This window comes from Wallemia mellicola (genome assembly GCF_000263375.1).
Source record: "Wallemia mellicola CBS 633.66 unplaced genomic scaffold WALSEscaffold_21, whole genome shotgun sequence".
NCBI lineage: Eukaryota > Fungi > Basidiomycota > Wallemiomycetes > Wallemiales > Wallemiaceae > Wallemia > Wallemia mellicola.
This window is the reverse complement of record NW_006531978.1, coordinates 139,628-161,469: the sequence shown is the minus strand read 5'-3', so window position 1 is coordinate 161,469 and position 21,842 is coordinate 139,628. Positions and strand designations below refer to the sequence as shown.

The 21,842-nt window shown below is 38.6% G+C and overlaps 10 protein-coding genes across 10 annotated transcripts; 7 read left to right on the top strand and 3 right to left on the bottom strand.

Annotated features, from left to right (window-relative positions):
* The first annotated feature begins 7 nt into the window (after positions 1–7).
* On the top strand, positions 8–4,050 carry WALSEDRAFT_61207 (hypothetical protein). The gene is made up of 14 exons (XM_006959913.1): positions 8–165; positions 213–343; positions 394–487; positions 531–628; positions 678–750; positions 802–951; positions 998–1,059; positions 1,103–1,348; positions 1,403–1,911; positions 1,956–3,086; positions 3,135–3,455; positions 3,502–3,623; positions 3,671–3,853; positions 3,902–4,050. The coding sequence occupies exons 9-14, from the start codon at positions 1,627–1,629 to the stop codon at positions 3,954–3,956; spliced, it is 2,097 nt and encodes a 698-aa protein (XP_006959975.1). The 5' UTR covers positions 8–165; positions 213–343; positions 394–487; positions 531–628; positions 678–750; positions 802–951; positions 998–1,059; positions 1,103–1,348; positions 1,403–1,626; the 3' UTR covers positions 3,957–4,050.
* WALSEDRAFT_21377 (hypothetical protein) lies at positions 658–1,646 on the top strand (the record flags this gene model as incomplete). The annotated part of the gene is made up of 5 exons (XM_006959914.1): positions 658–750; positions 802–951; positions 998–1,059; positions 1,103–1,348; positions 1,403–1,646. 5 exons carry the CDS (start codon positions 658–660, stop codon positions 1,644–1,646), a joined length of 795 nt encoding a protein of 264 aa, XP_006959976.1.
* WALSEDRAFT_61206 (hypothetical protein) lies at positions 4,026–6,104 on the bottom strand. Its single transcript, XM_006959912.1, has 9 exons — positions 6,051–6,104; positions 5,898–6,006; positions 5,743–5,852; positions 5,293–5,699; positions 5,143–5,248; positions 4,774–5,099; positions 4,625–4,723; positions 4,487–4,578; positions 4,026–4,436 (listed from the first exon to the last, which is right to left on the bottom strand). Exons 1-9 carry the CDS (start codon positions 6,075–6,077, stop codon positions 4,081–4,083), a joined length of 1,632 nt encoding a protein of 543 aa, XP_006959974.1. The 5' UTR covers positions 6,078–6,104; the 3' UTR covers positions 4,026–4,080.
* A 55-nt stretch (positions 6,105–6,159) lies between these two features.
* On the top strand, positions 6,160–7,714 carry WALSEDRAFT_40569 (hypothetical protein). Its single transcript, XM_006959911.1, has 5 exons — positions 6,160–6,268; positions 6,316–6,549; positions 6,593–7,006; positions 7,051–7,505; positions 7,550–7,714. The coding sequence occupies exons 1-5, from the start codon at positions 6,172–6,174 to the stop codon at positions 7,691–7,693; spliced, it is 1,344 nt and encodes a 447-aa protein (XP_006959973.1). The 5' UTR covers positions 6,160–6,171; the 3' UTR covers positions 7,694–7,714.
* A 737-nt stretch (positions 7,715–8,451) lies between these two features.
* WALSEDRAFT_61204 (P-loop containing nucleoside triphosphate hydrolase protein) lies at positions 8,452–15,658 on the top strand. The gene is made up of 22 exons (XM_006959909.1): positions 8,452–9,168; positions 9,214–9,272; positions 9,316–9,448; positions 9,495–9,578; positions 9,634–9,819; positions 9,866–9,922; positions 9,965–10,111; positions 10,160–10,217; positions 10,264–10,478; positions 10,527–12,094; positions 12,145–12,152; positions 12,202–12,330; positions 12,373–12,914; positions 12,964–13,002; positions 13,050–13,107; positions 13,160–13,272; positions 13,324–13,983; positions 14,037–14,688; positions 14,736–14,864; positions 14,911–15,094; positions 15,140–15,425; positions 15,475–15,658. The coding sequence occupies exons 10-22, from the start codon at positions 11,229–11,231 to the stop codon at positions 15,595–15,597; spliced, it is 3,789 nt and encodes a 1,262-aa protein (XP_006959971.1). The 5' UTR covers positions 8,452–9,168; positions 9,214–9,272; positions 9,316–9,448; positions 9,495–9,578; positions 9,634–9,819; positions 9,866–9,922; positions 9,965–10,111; positions 10,160–10,217; positions 10,264–10,478; positions 10,527–11,228; the 3' UTR covers positions 15,598–15,658.
* Positions 9,161–10,896, bottom strand: WALSEDRAFT_52442 (ERG4/ERG24 ergosterol biosynthesis protein; the record flags this gene model as incomplete). The annotated part of the gene is made up of 10 exons (XM_006959910.1): positions 9,161–9,168; positions 9,214–9,272; positions 9,316–9,448; positions 9,495–9,578; positions 9,634–9,819; positions 9,866–9,920; positions 9,963–10,111; positions 10,160–10,217; positions 10,264–10,478; positions 10,527–10,896. 10 exons carry the CDS (start codon positions 10,894–10,896, stop codon positions 9,161–9,163), a joined length of 1,317 nt encoding a protein of 438 aa, XP_006959972.1.
* WALSEDRAFT_40560 (cytochrome P450) lies at positions 15,618–17,333 on the bottom strand (the record flags this gene model as incomplete). The annotated part of the gene is made up of 4 exons (XM_006959908.1): positions 15,618–15,797; positions 15,844–17,062; positions 17,113–17,213; positions 17,262–17,333. 4 exons carry the CDS (start codon positions 17,331–17,333, stop codon positions 15,645–15,647), a joined length of 1,545 nt encoding a protein of 514 aa, XP_006959970.1. The 3' UTR covers positions 15,618–15,644.
* Positions 17,334–17,717: 384 nt separating this feature from the next.
* Positions 17,718–19,488, top strand: WALSEDRAFT_61202 (PLP-dependent transferase). Its single transcript, XM_006959907.1, has 4 exons — positions 17,718–17,843; positions 17,892–18,877; positions 18,925–19,019; positions 19,066–19,488. Exons 1-4 carry the CDS (start codon positions 17,734–17,736, stop codon positions 19,234–19,236), a joined length of 1,362 nt encoding a protein of 453 aa, XP_006959969.1. The 5' UTR covers positions 17,718–17,733; the 3' UTR covers positions 19,237–19,488.
* Positions 19,489–19,491: 3 nt separating this feature from the next.
* WALSEDRAFT_61201 (hypothetical protein) lies at positions 19,492–20,435 on the top strand. The gene has a single exon (XM_006959906.1). The coding sequence runs from the start codon at positions 20,135–20,137 to the stop codon at positions 20,414–20,416; it is 282 nt and encodes a 93-aa protein (XP_006959968.1). The 5' UTR covers positions 19,492–20,134; the 3' UTR covers positions 20,417–20,435.
* A 403-nt stretch (positions 20,436–20,838) lies between these two features.
* On the top strand, positions 20,839–21,366 carry WALSEDRAFT_33659 (hypothetical protein). The gene is made up of 2 exons (XM_006959905.1): positions 20,839–21,278; positions 21,328–21,366. Exon 1 carries the CDS (start codon positions 20,911–20,913, stop codon positions 21,187–21,189), a length of 279 nt encoding a protein of 92 aa, XP_006959967.1. The 5' UTR covers positions 20,839–20,910; the 3' UTR covers positions 21,190–21,278; positions 21,328–21,366.
* The last annotated feature ends 476 nt before the right edge of the window (positions 21,367–21,842 follow it).

Here is a 21,842-nt window from a genome sequence, read left to right as displayed (position 1 = left end):
TGATAGTGTACCACGATGAGCAGTCCAATAGTTACATTTCAGCAATCGGTATCTTCCTGCTTTACAAGAAAAGAAAGTTATGCTAGTGATTCTCTCGCTAATTTGTTTAGTGTATTCAACGATATAAACGCGAATTACCTTCTAAACGGTTTGGACTTGAGAACTGTAGGATTGCTCAGGTAATAGAATACAAACGACTGACAGTAGTCTAGAAACCATATCTAGAAAGTACCAGTAGAGGAGCCTTCGATCTATTAAGTGTTCAACACGCTTTTGTTTGTTTCTGGGTGTATAGAGAGAAGGAACCGGTGAAAGCCTACGAAGAACAACAATCTCTGGCGCAGTAGGCTATATAGTACAATCAATAAGCCTCCTTTTGCTCACATCTGACAGGGAATTCATGCGTCATTTCCAACTTCAAGGTAGCAGCTTCGAGCTAAAGTGTTTATACCAGATTTGCAGAGATTTGCGGGTTTTAGCGAGACGTGTAAGTGATTTGCACCATTATTAGCAACTTTAATCGGTAAAAGGCTGACGAGGAGTGCGTCAATACACAAAGGAAGACCTTCGCGATGGATGATTGCGCAAGGTTCCTCAACAAAGCATTCACCGCCTGTATACAGCATAAGTGAGTTTATCTCTCTAGCACATCCATTGATGACTGACAAACAACGCAGATCATCAGGAAAAGAATCAAAAAGATGGGGTGTCTATTACATTATTGGATTAGTTTTCAAGACATATTTTGAAGTGAGTGCAATACATTGGTGGTTGCCAACATACTCCTAATGACACTATCAGATCAACACTCTGTCTCTATGCAAAAACATTCTCCGAGCTGTTGGTGCAATGAAGGATCTTATGCCATTGGAAGCCTATCCGAAGGCACATCAAGTAACCTTTAAATATTACACAGGTGTTTTGGCTTTTTTGGATGATAGATTCGACAAGGTGAGTACGTTCATGGGTGATGACAACATTTGACCTCCATCATCAGGCCAATGAAGACCTTACCTTTGCTTTGCAAAAATGCCCTGTACAATCACGCAAAAATCAAGCGTAAGTGAGCGGTTTCAAAGCGCCTCCTGCTAATTAGACATAGGTTGATATTAACACACCTCATACCGTTGCGATTATTACAAGGAGACTTACCATCGCAAGATCTACTAGCTAGGTTTCCACACTTGGAGGAGCTTTATAGGCCCTTCGTAGAAGCCCTCAAGGATGGCAATGTGAAACATTTCGACGAGGCTCTCGTTAGGGGTGAAAAAAGATTGGTCGAGAATGGGACCTATGGGATTGTAGAGAGGGTGAGAGAACTGTGCCTTAGAGGTTTATTCAAGAAAGTGTAAGTGCAGCCAGTCGATTGATAACTCTCCAGTTTGACTTACTTTGATCGCAGGTGGAGTCTCAACGGACAGCAAAAAATAATAGAGATAACAAAATTCAAGCGAGCTCTGAGCGTCTCCGGAGTAAACATAGATAATGAAGAAGTCGAGTGTTTGCTAGCCGGTATGATATTCAAAGGCTACATGAAAGGCTATATCGCCCATGCACAGCAGAAGGTCGTACTAAGCGATGTACTCAACGGAAAAGCACATCCATTCCCTAACGTTAAAACTGTAAATGTACAATTCCCATTTTAAATTATTTATACGAGCATTCCAACTTACACCGAAACTGTCACTGTCACCTTCAAGAATGAGCTCATTCTCTATGAGTTCAAGAGATAATATTAGCACACCACCGAGTTCGCCACCTTCATTTCTACACAGCCCTCATAAATCTACGCATCGCGGGAGTCATGGCGTAGCTAGCAATTACTATACAACCTTACAGGCGACACAATCCATAATAGAATCCTCGAGATATCCTACATTGGACGATGATAGATTGGAGTTTCTCAAATTAGTGAGCTTTCTCTTGTTCTCACTTGCAGATCTGACACACTACAGGAACATTCAAACCTGGCTTATAAAGTTAAACTACACACACAGAGGCTACTGACGGAGTTGAAAGTCAGGGACGCTATGCAAGTCCTAGGAAAACTCGATCAATTGGACATCACTCAGTCGTCCAATAAGATTGACGAAGTTGAGAAGAACTTGAGCCGACAGAGGAGCAGGCTATTGGACGTACAGACTGATTTATTACACCACAATGCAGGCATTTTAGCGAAATATATCAATAATCAAAAGTTACTCCAACCGCAATCACATCATTCACAATCACATTTCGATGGTAGACACTTTCACGCCAATAACGATAGAGCAATTTTGCCAAGCAATACATCGGGCAGTGCAAATAAGAAGTCACCTTTATATGAACAACGAATACAGCACCTCACAACAGAACTGGACGGTGAAAGAGAACTGAATCAAGCCACATTAGCCGCCAACGAGTCGTTACAGGAACAAATAGAGACGCTAAAGAGTCAGATATACGACGGTAAAAATACCACCGCAGAGACTTCACAAGAACTCATGTTAGCCTCCGAGAAACTCAACTCCGCATTGAAAGAAACATCAAAGTATCAACAACTTCTTCAAGAAGCACAATCTTCCAACAGTCGGCAGGTTGAACATAGCAACAGCCTTCAAAATCGTCTTCAAAGTTTGCTTGAAGATTTCAGTCAGATAGTAACCACTAGGGATGGAATCACCAGTTCAATTGAGAATCTATGCAATCTACTAGATACATACAAGATATCCTATACCAAATCATCGCAAAACCCATTAGAAACGTTTAATTCTGCAATATCGTCTATCGAAACCCAACTAATGGTCGTAAAGGAACATAGTGGAATGAGTGAACAAATGGAATACCTTACTAATGAGAAACATGTCATGAGGCAAAGATTTGAATACTATGAAAATCAAGTACAGCAACTTAGTGATGTAGTCGCTAATCAGAAAATTGACACCGAAAAACAGAAGCAGGACTTCTCTAGTGTAATTGGTGAGCAGAAAGAAAAAATTGCTGCTTTGGAAGAGCAGCTTGGGGAGGCAAATTTGCGTTCCAAGCAGCTCGAATCAGATTTATCATATTATAAAGACAACAATGCATCTTACGAACGCGAATTGAAGGTAAGCAAATCTTTAATTTTTACTTCACAAATATGCTAACTAGTGTAGCTCAAAGAAGAAAATAAGCATAACAGTGGAGTTTCAGAATCCGAGGAGAAACTCTCCGTACAAACTTTGCGTGCACTTTGGAAAATATTGCCAACATCCACCCAAAGGGATGGCAACGAGCGTCTCATTGAGTCGAATTCAGCTACTTTATCACAAGGTGATGTCGACAAACTTAAGCAGGTTCTTAGCAGGTCGAAGGAGCGAACCTTTGAGCATTTCGATTTAAAGACATTTGTACAACGTGTGAAGACTCTCATAGATGACAATAGGTTGTTCCTCGAGCGTATACTCAATAATGCGGAGACAGCCAACCTTTACAAGGTGGGTATAGTGATAAATACTCACATTCTACTAACTTTTTTCACAGAGCAATGCCGAGAAAGCTCATAAACTCGCACTTGACTTCAAAACCGCCCTTGAGGCTTACAAGAGACAAGTCTTGGATCTGCAGAACAATTTATCACAGGCATCGAAACGTGATGCAGAAATGTAAGTAGTTTAATTCTTACAGATAATCACCATTAATCCTATTATAGTCGCAAAGAACGAGAAAGCCTTCGTGAAAAGATCTCTGAAATGGAGAGAAACTTGTCTAAGCAACAACAAGGCAGTGAACTCGACAAGCTTCGAAAGTCACTTGTCAACAGAGATGATGAAATACAAGCATTTAAGCAATTGCAAATGGATAAATCATTGGGCATGCTAGATGAACTCAACAGGTGTGTCTTACATTATATCCTTACGCGTTTTATTGACACACCCACTAGTTTACAAATAGAAGTGGCAGACTTACGCCAGAAATTACGCCAGAAAGGCGCCTAGAATGGAGAATGACTTTTCACATTCTCAAACACTCATTAAGTTATTATACCACCGGCATATCAATCAATTAATAAATATTTTTGTATTATCAAGGAATCTTTACACAGGTGACTTCATTTGTCGTTTAGACACCTCTTTTAAGAGAATTGAGAGAATTACGAGTATTAAGAGATGTATTATTTCGTCTCCATACTAACCTCTTCTGAAACAATTCAACAAGGCGTGCAATTTCTTCTATATGCGCTATTCCAATTGCTTTTGCAGATGCTTTCAATAATTTATCTAAAAGTTTAGGATAATCTCCTAAAACGTCTGATGTGTGGTATGAGCGTATTATAACACTATCTGATTGACTTGGATAGTCATGCAGAGGTATTCGATCCTCGTAGAGCTTATGAAACCAGTCCTTATCCTTGTCGATTGCTGATACTCTCATAGGGTCACCTCTGCTGACTAAATCCTCACCAAACGTCGGCCAAGCTGGAGGTTAACATGAATATGGTAGCCTAAGACACGAGAGAAGCGCTTACTTTTCACAGTTTCCTCATTCGCAGGTGGAATTGTTTTCTCCATAAAATCCAAAAAGTCTTCAATTTGCTCATCGGTAGCGTCTATTATTTCTCTAGATGGTGTGTTAGTTTAAATTTTACTACCACTTCGATGCTCACATCTGATCATTCAAGATGGTGTCTGATTTCTTGAAATGTTCTTCTAACGACAACAACCATTTGTTTTTATCCAAGAGGGATCCCACACGAGGCTGATCACTGAAGCTTTTCGTTAGTAGTGCCATGTTAATGAAGACAAACAAACCCACGTGATCTCGTTTTCAAGGTTATACACTAATGTACACATCGTTACAACAACCGACATGGTGATAATTTCGGGTGCACTCGATTCACCTTTCCTATGTCTACTTCTCTTACCTACCTTCCGTTTAGGTAGGAGTGTGAAATGCGTATCTAATCTCTTTAACATCTCTTGACAGAGGGTGTATATGCGAGGAGGTAATCCCATATCATGAACACACCTCCATAGTATAGGCGCTGAATTGTAATCGTTGAATGTTATCTTATATTTTTCATCATATTGTCTAGCTAGGTAAATTGATGCACGGTGGATTTTCCGCAACGATGGCACAGCCTATCTATTGTCAGCACTTGTGTATCATAACATTATAACACACCTCAGCTTGGAAGGAAGATCGAGAGCCTGGGTTTAGTCGCTCTTTCATTGTCTCAGGTAAACAAGAAAGTGCATCCATGTATGGAAGCACGCGAGTTTCTAATGCACTGAGAAATGTTAAATGTGATGCTTGCAATATAAAGTCCCCTACTTCTTGAAATCCAAGTAAAATACAGGTAATCGGAGTGTCCAGAATGCTAAATTCAACGTCGCTAGTAGCCATATCATATTAAATTCATCGACAGAATTTTGTGTTCTGCGTGCAGTTTTGATCTTTTTAGCAGCTTCGAGAGCTTCCTCCATTGTTTGTGGCATCTGTATATCGTCATCGTCGTCAGACCAAGGCTTTTCCAGCATCTCATCTGGATCCCCTATATCAGAGACTCTTTCTTTATCGTCATCATCATCCTTCTCATCTTTCTCGCTGGTATCATCCTTAAGGTCGTCATCTTCATCTGTATGTTCACCACGCTGATGCTTCAATCCCAACTCTAAAGGGGCCGCTACTAAATCTTTCAACAAAGAGAGCCTCAATGCCCAGAGATCTTTTACTATCGCCTGTTTATGTCAGTAAGGGGAGTGAGAAACTTAAACAACGTACCTCAAATTCTGGAGGGAGATTCCAAGCACTCATGAGAGACCGTACTTGGTATCGTAGCACCACCTGTTGCGCTTGTAGATGTAAATAGCGGAGTTTGTCGCCAGTGTACCCTTTATCAGGTATTTAGATAAGAAATCCATAAAGAGAGTACGCACATCTGTGGCTTTTGAGTACCTTTCTACGCTCTGTGGCTTCCTTCTTTATGTATCTCTGTTTTCCAATGTGCTTTGGCATTGCATCTTCCTGCGTCTCATTACGAAATCCCTAGAGAGAAGTCAGAGAGAAGGGTGAGATATACTAATAAATACCTCGTATATGTGGCCTTCTACACACATCAAGTGTCCAGATGCTGGATCTTTCGTCCATCGCCGCGTTCTACACACCGGGCATCTCATCTCGTGATGGTAAACTTCTTACGAGCTTACGACGATGATCAACTACGCCGAGTATATTTTGCGGAGTTATTTCAGAGCCACAGAGTGGAATCCTGATGCTCAGTATTCAAATTTAAATAGAGCTAGCGCTGGTGCGTCTTCGTCATCCATCTGACTTACTTATCTAACAAATAAGCAGCGATATTAGATTTCTATCCACCACAGGCGCTTTCCGTTTCGTTATCTTCCTGTCCCACTCAAGCTTTCGCTAGCAGCTGCAGCTTATCGATTTTGCCTTCTCTTAGCGGTTCTTTAGCTTATCTAGCCTCGTCAATAGATCTACCAAAGGACAAGCCATCACTGCACTCGCTCGTTCATACATTCAACATCTCTGCACTTCCAAAGAAGCCCGAATACGATCCATCTCGAAAGGGTGTGTAGCTCATTTCTATAATATACATCTAACTTTTATTCAGATCAATTGCTCTACGGACAGCTACACCTCCCATCCTCACGTCTACACTCATTGTACACTCGTCGACTGAGTCCTCAATCTCAACTTCTCATATCAAGCATATCACATCCACGTCCACCAACCCGCGAGGAGCCTTCAGAAATGTACATCACATACCAAAAAGATCAAGGGAACTATGCTAGTGAACTATCTTATTCAGTCGCCGATGGTATGGCTTCTGCATCTTCGTTATTCCATTTTGGGTTAATTGATAAGAATTATCGAGAGAATAGTGAGAGTTCCATCAGTGACAACAAAGTGGTTTCCTCTAAGCGCATCGACGAAGATCCCGATGGTGATGGTTCGACAGGCTTGAAAGGCCACTTCAGCTTAGGTGGTGAGATATACGCTTCCGCACAAGAGAAGTCAGCAGGAGGTGGGTTACTTTGCAAATTGTACTTGTCATCTCACATCTCATAGTATCCACTGGTTTACGCTTTCAAACACTGCCAGAAACTCAATCACCGCCAACCGTTCTAGTCGCTCTCCTGAGTCCAATTACAGGCTATCTCAGTGGTACCTATTCCGCTACAATTGCGAAGGGTCTCTCAGTGGCCTCAAGGTTTGAGTTCAATCTGTATTCTTATGAGAGTGTGACAACACTAGGCGCAGAATGGGCTATACCACGAAGCCGTCCGGATGAAGACGAATATTTTGATGAGAACCTACAAGAAATGGTAAAACCACATCCTGAAGAGGGCACCATCTCTTTACTCAACCAAGGTGCAGCATCACTCGCTATTCAAGACGTTAGACATACGAACCAGAACACTACGACTAAGTCTTCAACTCCTATACCCTTATCTGCATCAGCAGCAATAAATGAAAATGATCCAATACAAGGCTACCTCAAAGCAAGAATGACAACCGAGAAGGTGTGTCTAATATCATTCACGTAATAAATTGCTGACATCCTTAGTCTATTACTCTCCAATACGCTGGTCGTCTCAAATCAATGCTCGTTTCGCTTGGTCTAGTGGCCGATCTCAGCAATCCACACAAACCAGTACAGAGTATAGGGTTAGAGCTGCAATACTTGTCGCCGGGTAATGAGCCAAATTAGGATGTATTTATATGTACTTTTAATAACAAATATTTACCTAACTTGTCATCAATGTGTTCTAAATGGAATAGGAAGTTTCTTCGCATATCCTTATCTGCCACGTCTTGGTGACGTTCATATAGCGTCGACGAATGCTTCGACATTTCAGACTGTCGACATTATAAGCATTAGGAGTAATCGTGAACTCCCTTATGTTTATGGTATGATGTGTATAATATGGCGCATGTAGTACCAAATCTAGGTTATGTAGTCTAGTGACACCATTTAAAATTTTCTTTGTTTTTAACCATTTGAGATCATTTTGCCAGATTCAGCATGTAACCATAAACTTCTAGAATGAAGCAATCTTGGATTTGAATATGAATATGAAATATTCTTGAATCAAAGTTATGGAGCGTGCGCTTGTAATTAGTGTCTTTTTATGAGGTTGATAGATTAAAAAGTCAAACATACTGTCAGTAATTCAATGAATCTTGAGATTAACCGGAGGTTTTAATTTGTTCTATAACCTATAGTATTATAGTGTATATCAATGTGTTGCTTCATTCTTATATTTGCACTTCGTATGTTGCCAGGAGATAGATGATGTAAGAATCCCAACTGTAGCAGCTTGAAATGAGAAACAAAATTGTATAAGTACACTTATAGAAATTAATTTGTTACACAAAATATCATGTTTAAAGTTTTAGTTATGTAATCTAATTATTAAATCGCTGACCCATTGACAAGAATTACAGAATAATGAATGTATAGGTTTATGAAATCAAACGCTAGAGTCGAACTCAGCTAAAACGCTCATTTTTATTGTCCCTCTATAATCTGGATAATCGGGCGATTTGCGTCATTGATAAGAGTTTCATACACGCTCATAGATGCTTACGATTAGGTATATTCTATACCTTACTTAGTTAATCATATGTTTGCTCTTTCGGAACTTTTAATCTGCAGTTTCAGTATTTTAGCGATAAGACTCTCTTTGCTTTATTACCACCAAGCTGATTTCAGAATGTCAGCAAATCAATTTAATGAAAATATTTACTATAAGCCAATCATTAGGATACCTATTAACTGAGACTTTAATATCTATTCTATGAATTTCACGTTTATTTCCATAAGCTCGCTAATCTGACAGGACACAATATCTGACTTTTGCTGGTGCTCACTGTTGCTAACGGCCTTGAAATGAATTAATAAAGATGGACATCAGCGAAGATGTTTATGACAGGTTGGCCGTTTACCGATGCCTATGACAGTCCTCAGTTTCTTTATTAGAATCCATTTATCGAACGCCAATACCACTCACACTTCCTGGTAATCTTTAAACGTACACCTCTGAGTGGCCCACATCAATTCATCTTAAGTGAAATTCGCGCATGCACGGCACTTCTTTGCTTACAGTGATCGTCAATAAGATGTTCAATTAATACAAAGGTTTTGAAAATTAAAAATTAAAATCATGTTTAAAACTCAATAAACTAATCTCATTAATCTCGTTTCTCCCGTATTAGCAATGTACTCACTGTATGGAAATATGCAATACGGAACTTTTTCGAGATACCTCTCCCAGTCATCACCATATCTATAATATTTAAGTCGAGTTCAACTGATCTGAAATCACTCACTTCTCTCTGCAATGCGCGTCATCACGAATAGAGCGATGAATTAAGAGAATCAAGAAATAGACCGGATAGAAGTAGACTAATGGCGTCAAAAATCCTGCTGGCAAAGTCCAAGCTAAAGCCATGATCCAATCACCTGAGCAACTTGTTAGAAGAATGTTCAGTCAATCTAGCTAACTCACCAAGGTAATTTGGATGTCTGAGAAATCCCCACCATCCAGAAATCAGGAGTTTAGTCCCTCTTTTTGTTTGGAGAAATTGAAGGTCTAGATATGTGTAAGAACGGTGGTTACTATCTGTCTGACAGGGCTCTCTACCCACTCTTTGGATTATTACCCGTTCGGAATTCATTTTTTTCAGCATTTGAGACGCGGAAGATATAATATCCTAACAGTAGAAGTGCAACTATACAGAATACACCAACCATACCCAAATCATTTGGATGATTAGCGAGGAAGCGTGCTTGTAGAGAATATGTAAAAGGCACCCAAGTAAGATCGCCAAAAGCTTTGGCATCATTTAGCTCAATTGTCATGTGACCTCTGCAACTCACCGAGCATAAAACCAAAGCCATCGACAACAATATCCATTTGTGTAAGAATTGATGACTGGGATTGTTAACTTAATCACATCAACGTGTAATTACTTACCTCGCAATAGAGTGCATCAAAGACATACCACCCTTGGAATCCAATTACGAGAAGCATGGAATCACTGATACGACCATAGTTGGTATATTGTTTGCATACGAGAGACATATCAATAAGCCACCATAATATCAGCCCTGGTCTGAGCTCATCTGAATAAAAATAAGCTTCGTTGAGGTAATAATAAGTTGATAACTCACTGAAGGTTTTGATGTCAAATGAACCGATTGATGGATTCAGTTCGCGCCCCAGGAAGAACTTCTGTCTGTCAGATTAAGTGTTATGAAAAGAGAGTTGAACTCACGTCGTGAATAAGGTTACCAGTGTTCCCACCCAAAGCGAGTAGTCTATCACCTTTAAATGATATCGCATATAGATAGATAGCTTGAGCGGTGGACATTATTAAGGAAGAAGTAAGCAATGGGATCCAGTTATCAGCAAGATACGTAAATCCATGCGGTCCAGATTTGATAATCTGGATTATGGCAAGACCTGTAGCTAATAGTAGAGTATTAAATGCTATACCGTGAGTTAGCACAAACTATTTCAATACTAAGTGCTACTCACCATTCATCTTATACATTTTGTGATTTCCATCTCGTAATGGTGTACCTTTGACCCAAATGGATGGAATAATTGCCCAAGCTATAACAGTGAAAGCATACCAAGCCAAGTAGACTACGAATGCTTCTACCTTGAAGAGTGACTGTAAGAATGAAAGGCTCACGACGTTGTCAAGTTGTGGTTTTTGAATTAATCTACAAGTGCCTTCATCTGTTGAGTTTGGACATGCGAAATATAAAAGATAAGTAGCAATTGGTGCAATAATTGTAATTGCACTAGTTCCGAGTGGACCATAGAAACTATATTCTTTGGTTTGAGGATTGAGTGAGGCATAATCTGGATTTCTTGCTGCTTTGCTCATGCTTATGGTCATGGTTGATGAGTAATAGGTTGGACTTTTAGTGTTACATTACTATAATCGTATGATGTTGATCATATCATACGATTTTGGAATGTTGATTTTCTACAAATACGCAATCAAAACAGAATCAAGTCGGCTAATGTTGGCGCTAACACAATCTTTACACTAAACTTTAATATCTTTGTCAATTGAGTCAATTAACTTTCCTTGACATTTGCCGTCCGCACGGAGTTTTTGCCAAGTCTCTGCGACATCCATTGCCGGCCATGCTTGACGTTTCAAATGGGCTGATTTGTGCATAAGCAAGGGTTTTATTAGTCACTTAACACTTTTCATATAGGCTAATGATGGACTCAGCAAATTCAGTCAATATAGCAATTGAAGAGGACAAAAAGGACAAATCATCAGTATCCTTCTTTGCATTGTGGAAATACAGCAATGGTCTTGAAAAGTTTATTAATTTAGTCGCATTAGTTGCTGCCATCGGTGCTGGTACAGGGCTCCCTCTAATGACCATTGTACTTCGTGATTTTACTGACTCATTTGTTGAATTTGGATCTGCAATTCAATCCTCTCAAGCAAATATAGACGAAATAACACAGAAGTTCAAAACGGATACAAATTCAACTGCAATTTACTTTATCTATATTGCTGTCGGTGTTGCAGTACTCACATATATCTTCCTCTCAGCTTTTGTTATAACTGGAGAAACAGTAGCTGGTACCGTAAGAAAAGAGTACTTTAAAAGTATTTTACATCAAGATATTTCATATTTCGATAACATTGGTGCTGGTGAAATTGTCGATAGGATTCAAGCTCAAACTTTATTACTTCAAGATGGTATATCACAAAAAGTACCATTGGTTATAATGAGCTGCTCGACGTTTATAGCAGCTTTCGTTATTGGTTTTATTTTGGAGTGGAGATTGACACTTGTGACAGCAGCAATTTTTCCGGTTATCATGATAGTTGGAACTGCATCAGAAATGTTCTCTTCAAAGTATCAATCTAGAGCACTTGAAGGTCAATCGAAGGCTTCTTCTATTGCTGAGGAGGCTTTATCATCAATACGAAATGCTCATTCACTGAACTACCAAAAGCAGTTAAATCAATTGTTTGGTAAACATGCTTCCGAAGTAAAAAATAATAATCTCCTCAATGCTATTGTTTGGGGTATTTCCATGAGCGGGTTTTATTTTACTTCTAACAGGTGAGTTTAGCTATTTATCATAGAGCTCCCTTAACACGACCCTTGTATAGTGCTTACGGTTGGTTTATATATCATCACAAACGCCTTCACTAATGAATCTTGCATAGCTTTGGCTTTCTGGTTCGGTATTACACTTACCATATGGGGATATACACAAGCTGGTACAGTCATAGCTGTCTTCTTTTGCGTAGTCATTGGTTCATTTGCACTCACAATGGCACCGACACATATGCAAGGTAAGTTCATCAGAGTAGTAAAATCTTCTAACAATATCATAGCATTCGCTCTGGCTCAAAATGCTGCTGCGAATATCTTTCCAACCATTGAAGACGATAATGCTATCTCTGCAAGAGCTGATGAAGGCTTAAGACCAAGTACAGACACACTTTTAGGTCATATCGCATTTGACGCCGTTGACTTTATTTACCCTAGTCGACCATCTGTTACTGTCCTTAAAGGTTTTTCTGTGGATATACTACCAGGCAAGTCTATCGCATTAGTTGGAAGTAGCGGTAGCGGCAAAAGTACTGTAGTATCAATTTTAGAGCGATTCTACAAGCCAAAATCCGGTTCAGTTACTCTTGATGGTAAAAGTATTGACGATTATAGTCTAAAATGGTTACGTTCGCAAATAGGTTATGTGGGACAAGAACCGGTTTTATTTAGTTGCTCAATTAAAGAGAACGTTGAATATGGTCTAATTGGAACAGAATTTGAAAATAAATCAGCGGATGTCAAGTTTCAACTTGTGCAAGAAGCATGCAAAAAAGCAAACGCTCACGATTTTGTATGTGAATTACCTGAAGGTTATGAAACGGATGTAAGTTTGAAGCCAGATCTGTATGTAATTCAAACGTAACATTATTCAGGTTGGTAATCGTGGATTCCTTCTTTCAGGTGGTCAGAAAGTAAGACATCTTACGTAATTTGCCGCCTTTTAATCATGCAAAATTAGCAACGAATCGCTATCGCTAGAGCTATAGTATCTAATCCGAAAATTCTCATACTTGATGGTAAGCTAGCTTTTTAATGATGTAACATTCCTAAGCTTTTGATCTAAAATAGAGGCAACATCTGCACTAGACACACTATCTGAAAACGTAGTACAGAAAGCTTTAGATAATGCTTCAACCGGAAGAACCACCATCTCCATTGCTCATCGTCTTTCTACAATCAAAGTGAGAACCTATCTCGTATATTTAACATCAACATCTAAGCTCTTCTTTTAGAATGCTGACTCTATTCTCGTAATGAAACAAGGAACAATTGTTGAGCAAGGTACACATGATGATCTCATTCAAATTCAAGATGGCATATATGCTGGACTTGTAGCAATGCAAAATTTGGACCAGGATTCAAGTAAACCACAGATGATATTACCCAGTCAGGTGCTTTCTAAAGAAGATGAAAAAGGTAGTGTATCTTCAGATATGAAAGAACTTGTCAGAAAAGACGGTAATGAAATCATTCTGGACACTACAGACAAAAAATACGGATTGTTCAGAATCATTATGAGACTAGGAAAGCTTAACCAGAATGACTGGTTAATCTATATTATTGCTTTTATCGCATGTGCCGGGTCGGGTATGTGTTATCCAGTGCTCAGTATCATATTTGGTAGTGCAATTGAAGTCTTTCAAGCAGATAACGATTCAGATCTTCGTAATGATGGCAATAGACAAGCACTTTTCTTCACGGCTATTGCAATTGTTTCATTCTTTACATTTGGTATCTCAAACTGGGGTTGTATGCATACAGCAGCAAACCTTTCCTATAAACTTCGTATGGCATCATTTGAGAATTTGTTATTGAAAGATGTAAGCTACTTCGACAAAAGTGAAAACTCAATAGGTAAAATACTTAACTACGTCAGTGATGGACCACAAAAAGTACGTTTGAAACTTTACGATGTTAGAAGGGTGTTAAATGACTTTCTCTTTAGATCAATAACTTTGCAGGTATGACTCTCGCCACTATTCTTTCAAACCTTGTCACATTGGTCGGAGGTATGATTATTGCTTTATGTTATGGTTGGAAATTAGCCTTGGTTTGCATCGCATGTATACCATTACTACTTTGTGCAGGATTTGCACAGCTCTATTTCGTCGTTCAGAGAGAAGAGCGGAACAAAAAGTCTTACTCCAAGTCATCATCTTTAGCTGCTGAAGCTGCAACTGCAATAAGGACCGTAGCGTCTCTTACTTGTGAAGACTTCTTAAGTAAAAAATATGATGACACAGTCGATGGTGTTATAAAATCATCCTCACGTAACGCACTAATATCACACATATTTTATGCCATATCACAGGGCCTTCAGTTCTTAGTTATGGCTCTTGCATTTTGGTATGGTTCACGATTATTAGCTAATTTGGAATATACTACAAGGAACTTTTTCATTGTTCTTATTTCTGTGATATTTGCGTCTATTGAAGTTGGGATGGTTATTTCTTACTGTAGCGACTTAACCAAAAGTAAGAGTGCTGCAGAAGCAGCTCTTAATATCATTGACTATGAACCACTTATTGATACCAATGCAACTGCAAAATCTGAAGCAAATAATATAACAGGTCACATTAGGTTTGAGAATGTCTTTTGTAGGTTTAGTCTTGTTATATTCAAAATTCCAGTTAACAATACCAAGTCAAATACCCTACTCGCCCTGAAGTACAAGTTCTTTCTGGTGTCGACCTCGACGTCAAACCTGGTCAAATAGCTGCTCTTGTCGGTGCGTCTGGATGCGGAAAAAGCTCTACTATTCAATTACTCGAACGTGAGTTAAAATCTGTTGAAACAATAACCTCTAACATCTTGTAAAGGTTTCTATGATGTTCAGTTTGGCAAAATTACGATAGATGGGACCGATATTCGTGAATTCAACGTGAAGGATTATAGAAAAAACATTGCACTCGTATCGCAAGAACCAACGCTTTACAGTGGCTCAATTCATTATAACGTTGCTATAGGTTCACAAAGCGAAAACGTAAATGATGTTTTAGAAAGGCAAGGCATATCTTTACAGTCAATCCACAACTAATAAAATAACAGTGATGTGATAGAGGCTTGCAAAGCTGCCAACATTCACGATTTTATCGAGCGTTTACCAGATGGTTATAAAACTGATGTTGGTGGTCGTGGTCTTTCTTTGTCGGGAGGACAAAAACAAAGAATTGCGATCGCAAGAGCTTTTATCAGGAATCCGAAAATTTTACTCTTGGATGAAGCAACATCGGCCCTTGACTCTGAGTCAGAGAAAGTAGTTCAGAACGCTCTCGAGATAGCTTCACGTGGCAGGACAACAGTGACTGTTGCACATAGACTTGCATCTATCAAGGTATGTCTGAAACAATAAGCAATACTTAGATTACTTACAAAATGTTTAGAATGCCGATGTTATTTACGTCTATCATAACGGCGGAATTGCGGAAAAAGGTACACACTCTGAACTCATCAGTAAACGTGGATTCTACTATGCCATGTTTAAGGAACAACAGCTTTCCTCCTAAATTTACCTAAACTAGATTAAGTTATGTAATGCGTCACTTTTACATGATCAGAATTTACGTGTACGATATATAATATTGTCTGGACTTAGAGGAGAGATGATCATTGTGCGATAATTGTGATTTGGCATTTCTCCTTCGGTCTTGATTTCCAACTTTCTAACAAAGGTAGATAAGATTACCATCAATTGCAACGTTGCAAACTAAACCAGTTAAACATCATTCAATGATTTCAGTTAAAGTACTCACTTGTTCACCAATACATCTATGGCTACCAGCACCAAAAGGTATATATGGTGATTCTTTCGGGTCACTTGTCATTCCAAAACCGTAGTCGACTTTGATATCTTCTTCACTTTCCTTGTAAACGTCGTTCTTGAACCAGCGATATGGATCAAAATCCGTTGCGTTCTTCCAAAACTCTGGTGATCTTTGAGTGTAAAGTGGACTAGCAACAACATTATGGCCTTTTGGAATAATGAAAGCACGATCATTATCGTCGATATACTCAAAATCAGTCAAAGCTCTACGTATAACCGAATGAACTGGTCCATGTAATCTGTGTGTTTCCTTAAGTACAGCTCCAAGTAATGGTAATTTTTCAAAATCTTCATATTCTAATGGTTTCAGTTGACAACCGTTGCCATTAATATCATCGTCAGTGCTATGAATGCTCAAATTTTCTTTTTGCTCTTTCAACAAAGCATCCCAAATATCAGGTCTTCTACCTAGTTCAAGCATTGCAAATGATAAAACTGAACTTGAGGTGTGTTGTCCAGCCATCAATAAACTTATAAGTAAATGTGCAATATGGTTGTCAGGTAATAAAGTGCCATCTTTGTATTGCTTTTCATTGAGTGTTGAAATCATATCGTATTCCTCTTCTGGTAAGGGGTTCTTTCGTCTAGCTTGAATGATGCGGACAAACATATCACTAACCGCTTTATTGGCAACGTCCCTTCTCCTATTAACTGGGAGTGGTAAGCCTGGTAATATCATATTTATCGGGGTAAACCCTTTGTCTAGATCATGGTATAAGCAAGATAATAATTTCTCATCAAAAGCCTTTCTGACTTCGTGTCCTTGAAGTGTTTTTGCTGATGTAAGGAGTGTTAACTGTGCTAGTGTTTCAAATGCAGGTATCTTCCCCTCTGATAGACCATTCAAATTATTCTTCATGAATAGTTCCACCTCATCAACTATCATACTAACGTATGCTCTAAATTGTGTAACGCTCAATCCTGATCTGATAAACTTCTTCTGAGACATAAATGTTGAGTGGCTACAATCATACACAACACCGCTACCAAATACTGGTGAGGTCAAATTTGTGTACGCTTCGCTTGCTGACAGTTTAGTAGCGCTTGAAGCAAATAAAGCTTTATTTCCTTTCGTTCCAAGAACTACCGTCATCGGTCTACCCAAGAGGATAAACGTGAATACATCACCATACCTCTCTTGGTTACGTCTAATCACTTTGTCAGGTTTATTGTGTATTTTCATGAAATGCACATTTACCTATAGAACTCAAGAGGGTCGATTGCGTAATCTAATGCTGATCCAATGAAAGGCAGCCAATGAAACACTAGTGGTGGTGCAGAAGTGTTTTTCTTTGGTAGCTAAGATGAAATACAGTTAGATTTATAAATTTTCAGCTATGCTCTTACCAATTGCCATAAAACATTAATTGGTATAATGCAAGCAATACTGATTAATAACAGTGCCAAGTTTTGTAACATTGGTTGAAGGTATTATCAAACTAGTCAAGGAGAATGTTTAGAGAAATTTCAAGGGTAAACGATACGATGGATGTGCAATAGAATCACGTTAATTCCGCCTACGTTGACAATATGCATTCTGATACCTGAATGCTGTGCAGTTTATGGTTTACCAGTAGTTATTAAGGTTCTTCACTGCAGGAACCCCACTAGGGCGGTTTCAATCACGCTCTACCGTTGAGGACGCAAGATCTAGAAACTACAGCTAAGTTGCGGACCACTTGAATTTAAGTTTAAAATGAGGGTATTCTAGAGATAGTACCGCATCATTATGCGAATCCATAAAAAATTTCAAGGAACCAACCGATAGTACTTAAAGCGTGATAGGTCTTTTTTAAACACTCTAGTAATCATTATAGCTATGACAAGTTCAATTTTACACAGAATCCCAATCCAACCTCCTATTGCCAGAGAGGCCAAAGGAATTTATATCACACTAGAAGACGGAAATGTATTCATCGATGCTTGTGGGTATGTCAGCACATTCTTTCAAAGACTTAGTCTAATTTCTACCTATAGAGGTGCGCTAGTGACAGCGGTAGGACATTGTCATCCAACTGTAATCCGTGCTATCGAAGAGCAAATCGGAAAACTGACATTCTTATGGAGTATGAGCGTATCAAACTCGCCAGCTGAAGAGCTTGCAAAACTATTGGTGGAGGACAGTGATGGTGCATTTAACGCTGCAACATTTTACAATGGTGGATCAGAAAGTGTAGAAGCAGCAATGAAAGTCACTAAACAATACTTCTTCCAAAAGAATGAGCCACAAAGAGTAAAATTCATAGCACGTGAACGGTCTTATCACGGCGATACAATTTCGACGTTATCACTCACTGGTGGTAACCCTTATACCGCACCATTCAATGATCTCTACGATAAAGAGCACTTCCATAGAGTCTCTGCAGTGTATCCGTTCCGCAACGCCGCCAAAGCTGGTGGTGATGCAGCCTATGTAGCATCACTGATTCGGGAATTGGACGATAAGTTTCAAGAGCTTGGACCTGATACAGTTTGTGCATTCATTGCGGAGCCAATTGCTGGTGCCGGATTGGGTATAGTAAAGGCTCCCGATGGCTATTTTGAAGGAGTGCGTAAAATTTGCGATAAATATGGCGCACTCTTGATCTACGACGAAGTTCTGTGTGGACAGGGGAGACTTGGTACAACCCACGCTTGGCAAAGTTTAGGGGGAAAAGATAGGGCTGTAAGGCCTGATTTACAGACCATAGGAAAATGTCTCGGTGGTGGCTACGCACCTATAGCTGCTCTGCTTTTTAGTCAGAAAGTTTCTGATGGCATTAAAATCAATGGCAACTGGCTAAGGCATGGTCATACTTACTCAAATCATATTCTTTCGTGTACAGCTGCGCTGGCGGTTCAAAGGTTAATCAAATCGGAGAACCTCCTTGAGAATGTTAATGCAATAGGTCCTTATATCGAAAAGAAATTGAAATTAAGTTTGAAAGATTCTGATTTGGCACCTTTTGTTGCTGACATACGCGGTAATAGTTGAGTTTACCTATAAGGCACAAACTAATTAATATTCTAGGTGGTGGTACTCTCTGGGGTATAGAATTTAGTCTTGAGTTCGTAGGCAAAATAGCTGGCTTCTTTCCTATTTTTTGTTATCAAGAAAATCTCCTGGTAAGTGGATAATATGCTTCCATACTACCTCTTGTAACCTAAACAGGCTGTCGCTGTGCCTGGAACACCTCCCAATGACGATTTATCATTTTCGGGCATCGGAGATTACACTTCAATTGCTCCACCCTTTAATGTCAGCAAAGAAGAGGTTGATATGATCATCGAAAAATTTTCACGTGCGCTTCGTAACACACTAAAGAGTCTTCAATTACTGTAGATCTATTGACATGATGATATTCATTTTAAACCATGTATGTACAGGACATGATATTCTGGAATTGTTTACTGGAGGTAGCCTTCACTCATTGCATTATGCCAAACTTTAAATGTGACATAAGTCACTTACAACTTTTAATTGCTAGTACCAAAAGACCCCATAGCTGTAAGGATTTTTTAGTAGCTGTTTCATCACAATTTAACACAAAGCTGTTGTTTTAAATTTTTATCCAGTACAAAAAATTAAGACAATCTTATTCAAGTCCGGATGCTAATGTATGACACTCCAATATGACAGAGACTAAACGCAAAATTATACCACTTTTGATTCTTTGACCATTCTTAATCCCATTTTTAATTAAGGATAGAACCATTCTGGCGATTTCGTCATACCATGTTGCTCCCATGCTATAGTTATTTTTGGTTAATGTTAGTTTCTAAGTTAGCCTACCAATATTCACAGGTGCTTTGAAGGAATCTGCTTTTTACAACCATTAAATTAATATGATAAGCATTTATACGATTACTTCGGTTTACCTTTTAGCGAACAGTTTAGCTGCTTTTATCTAGAAACAATACAAAATAACAGTTACTAAGGACAATCAGTTCATTAGTTGATTCTACTTGTCCGCTGAAAAGGACCGTGATCGGCTACAAATAAATTAACCATTCTTTTATTTTATTAGTCGGATTCTTTTAGCCTTGTTATGGGATAATTTAAATTATACCTTAAGAATCGATGCTTTTTAAGAATACTGAGTGAAATAAAAAGTCTCAAGGTAAAAAAAAACCCCTTGTAAGGATACACGAATTGTTCTCACTTGGCATGCTTGTTGCAGAAAGCAACAAATAACGTATAATTGGTAAAATTTTCAATGTATTATATTGGTTAGACATCAATGTCAAACTTATATACATCATCACAGCAATATCGTGGGCGTTTGTATTTGGCGCATTCCTCATGTGTGATACCAAAGGAACCTTCGAAGATGGGTTTGTTATTACTTGGATTACATTTAGTAATAACTGGCCATTTCGTAACGGGGCAACGTACTATAAAGGGTATGCTGACAAACGTAAGGAACGACAACTTGGCTTTAATTGAACGACAGAGACCATGCCCCAATTATATGATACCAGTGTTTCAAGCTCCAGTAAATGAAGTTAGCGCAACTAAGTAAGGTCATTTTATTTAAAGAATTCTCCAGGTCATAGAGTACCATTTTTGCTATACAACGAGCATTGATAGGTCTCAAAAATATGATGACAATTACGACTACTTCATTGGGCCTATATTCAAAACAAATAGTTTCAATGATACGATGGTATTAATGTAATGTATTCTTTTATATAATAAATGATAAGCTATCTAAATATGATACAATTTAGTAGTTATTAGGGACCCTCGGTTTAATTGATTGATCCTATTTGTCCGCTGACAAGATTTGCCTTGCAGAAGACTTTTTATATTGAAAAATTTGAACTGAAAAATCACCTGTCTGGGTTTATCAGTTTTTTACTTCAATCCACCAGATTACTGGCAATATTTTTACTACTGCAGAAGGTATAGCGGACGTCAGGAACAGGGATTAATTAGCTGAAAAAAAATAAAATCGGTCAAGTAAAAGTAGTTGAGAAATTATTTATCGCCCATCGGAAGTATATCTGAACTATCATGACCTCACATTTAAAGCAGCTACTATTTCCGAAAATCACTTTAGGTCTTATTATTGCTTTATCGTCAGTCGTAATGTCTCTATGGGTTGGTGATATGGGATTTTGGTTGGCTACATGGGGTGCTGGTGTCTTTGTAATCAAAGGAGGCGATACGATCGTCAGTTGCGCTGGTTCAGAAGCGGAATCATTGAGGTGTTTAGTGGATGCTTCAACTACAGTTCTGAGTGGTGCTGCAATTATTCTTGGGGGACATAGCCAAGGTTGGTTCAACAGGTAGTACCGATATGTTTAAGTACGCCCACATAAACACGTCAGTTTGCCTTATTGCAGATCTTCACTATCTTGGTCTTGCTTTCGTCGTTTACCCTATATTTCGTATATTATAACATGCATCTAATTTTGCTAAAGTTCTTACTGCTAAACTCCCGGAACAATTAGGAGATATTCTCATTTTTATTATCTGATTTACTAGCTCACAGATTTTTTTTAAATGTACAAGAGGTTGGTTGCTGTTTTTCTTCGTCACAAAAGAAATTCAACAAGCATTCTGTACAATAATGATAAACTTTTACTTATGAATGTTCGATACACTAGTGCATAAATTAAAGGTGTAACTACAGCATATGTACCGGTGGATATGACGAGATATTACTACACGCATAACGCCAGGGATGTTATGTTAAAAGCGGTTCCTGGCCCTAACAAATACTCATTGTCATCGCTAATACGTTACATTACAGATTAGTTCAAATAATGCAGACAATTATGAATCAAGCGCTTCAACCTGAAATCGGAAAATCTAATATTTTTGAGTATTTAATTTTTAATAAATACACGTAACCGTGATCAAAAAGGAAGAACCCCAAAAATCGATCAAGGTTTTGTATCATCTCACGAAACTGCTTTTTTATTACCTTTAAAAGGTTCTGA

Excerpts from the sequence above, each read along its gene's own strand:
- WALSEDRAFT_61206 (XM_006959912.1), bottom strand. The coding sequence starts at position 6,077 with ATGTGTGTAGAAGGCCACATATACGAG. Across the intron at positions 5,853-5,897 it reads GGTACTCAAAAGCCACAGAT|GGTACACTGGCGACAAACTC; the intron begins GTGCGTACTCTC and ends TACCTGATAAAG. Across the intron at positions 4,437-4,486 it reads GAATGAGGAAACTGTGAAAA|CTTGGCCGACGTTTGGTGAG; the intron begins GTAAGCGCTTCT and ends GTTAACCTCCAG.
- WALSEDRAFT_33659 (XM_006959905.1), top strand. The coding sequence starts at position 20,911 with ATGACCTCACATTTAAAGCAGCTACTATTTCCGAAAATCACTTTAGGT.
- WALSEDRAFT_61204 (XM_006959909.1), top strand. The coding sequence starts at position 11,229 with ATGATGGACTCAGCAAATTCAGTCAATATAGCAATTGAAGAGGACAAA. Across the intron at positions 12,915-12,963 it reads CTGAAGGTTATGAAACGGAT|GTTGGTAATCGTGGATTCCT; the intron begins GTAAGTTTGAAG and ends AACATTATTCAG. Across the intron at positions 13,003-13,049 it reads TTCTTTCAGGTGGTCAGAAA|CAACGAATCGCTATCGCTAG; the intron begins GTAAGACATCTT and ends ATGCAAAATTAG.
- WALSEDRAFT_61202 (XM_006959907.1), top strand. The coding sequence starts at position 17,734 with ATGACAAGTTCAATTTTACACAGAATCCCAATCCAACCTCCTATTGCC. Across the intron at positions 18,878-18,924 it reads TTTTGTTGCTGACATACGCG|GTGGTGGTACTCTCTGGGGT; the intron begins GTAATAGTTGAG and ends TTAATATTCTAG. Across the intron at positions 19,020-19,065 it reads GTTATCAAGAAAATCTCCTG|GCTGTCGCTGTGCCTGGAAC; the intron begins GTAAGTGGATAA and ends TAACCTAAACAG.
- WALSEDRAFT_61201 (XM_006959906.1), top strand. The coding sequence starts at position 20,135 with ATGTCAAACTTATATACATCATCACAGCAATATCGTGGGCGTTTGTAT.
- WALSEDRAFT_61207 (XM_006959913.1), top strand. The coding sequence starts at position 1,627 with ATGTACAATTCCCATTTTAAATTATTTATACGAGCATTCCAACTTACA. Across the intron at positions 3,087-3,134 it reads CTTACGAACGCGAATTGAAG|CTCAAAGAAGAAAATAAGCA; the intron begins GTAAGCAAATCT and ends TAACTAGTGTAG. Across the intron at positions 3,624-3,670 it reads TCGAAACGTGATGCAGAAAT|TCGCAAAGAACGAGAAAGCC; the intron begins GTAAGTAGTTTA and ends ATCCTATTATAG.
- WALSEDRAFT_40569 (XM_006959911.1), top strand. The coding sequence starts at position 6,172 with ATGATCAACTACGCCGAGTATATTTTGCGGAGTTATTTCAGAGCCACA. Across the intron at positions 6,269-6,315 it reads TTTAAATAGAGCTAGCGCTG|CGATATTAGATTTCTATCCA; the intron begins GTGCGTCTTCGT and ends ACAAATAAGCAG. Across the intron at positions 6,550-6,592 it reads ATACGATCCATCTCGAAAGG|ATCAATTGCTCTACGGACAG; the intron begins GTGTGTAGCTCA and ends ACTTTTATTCAG.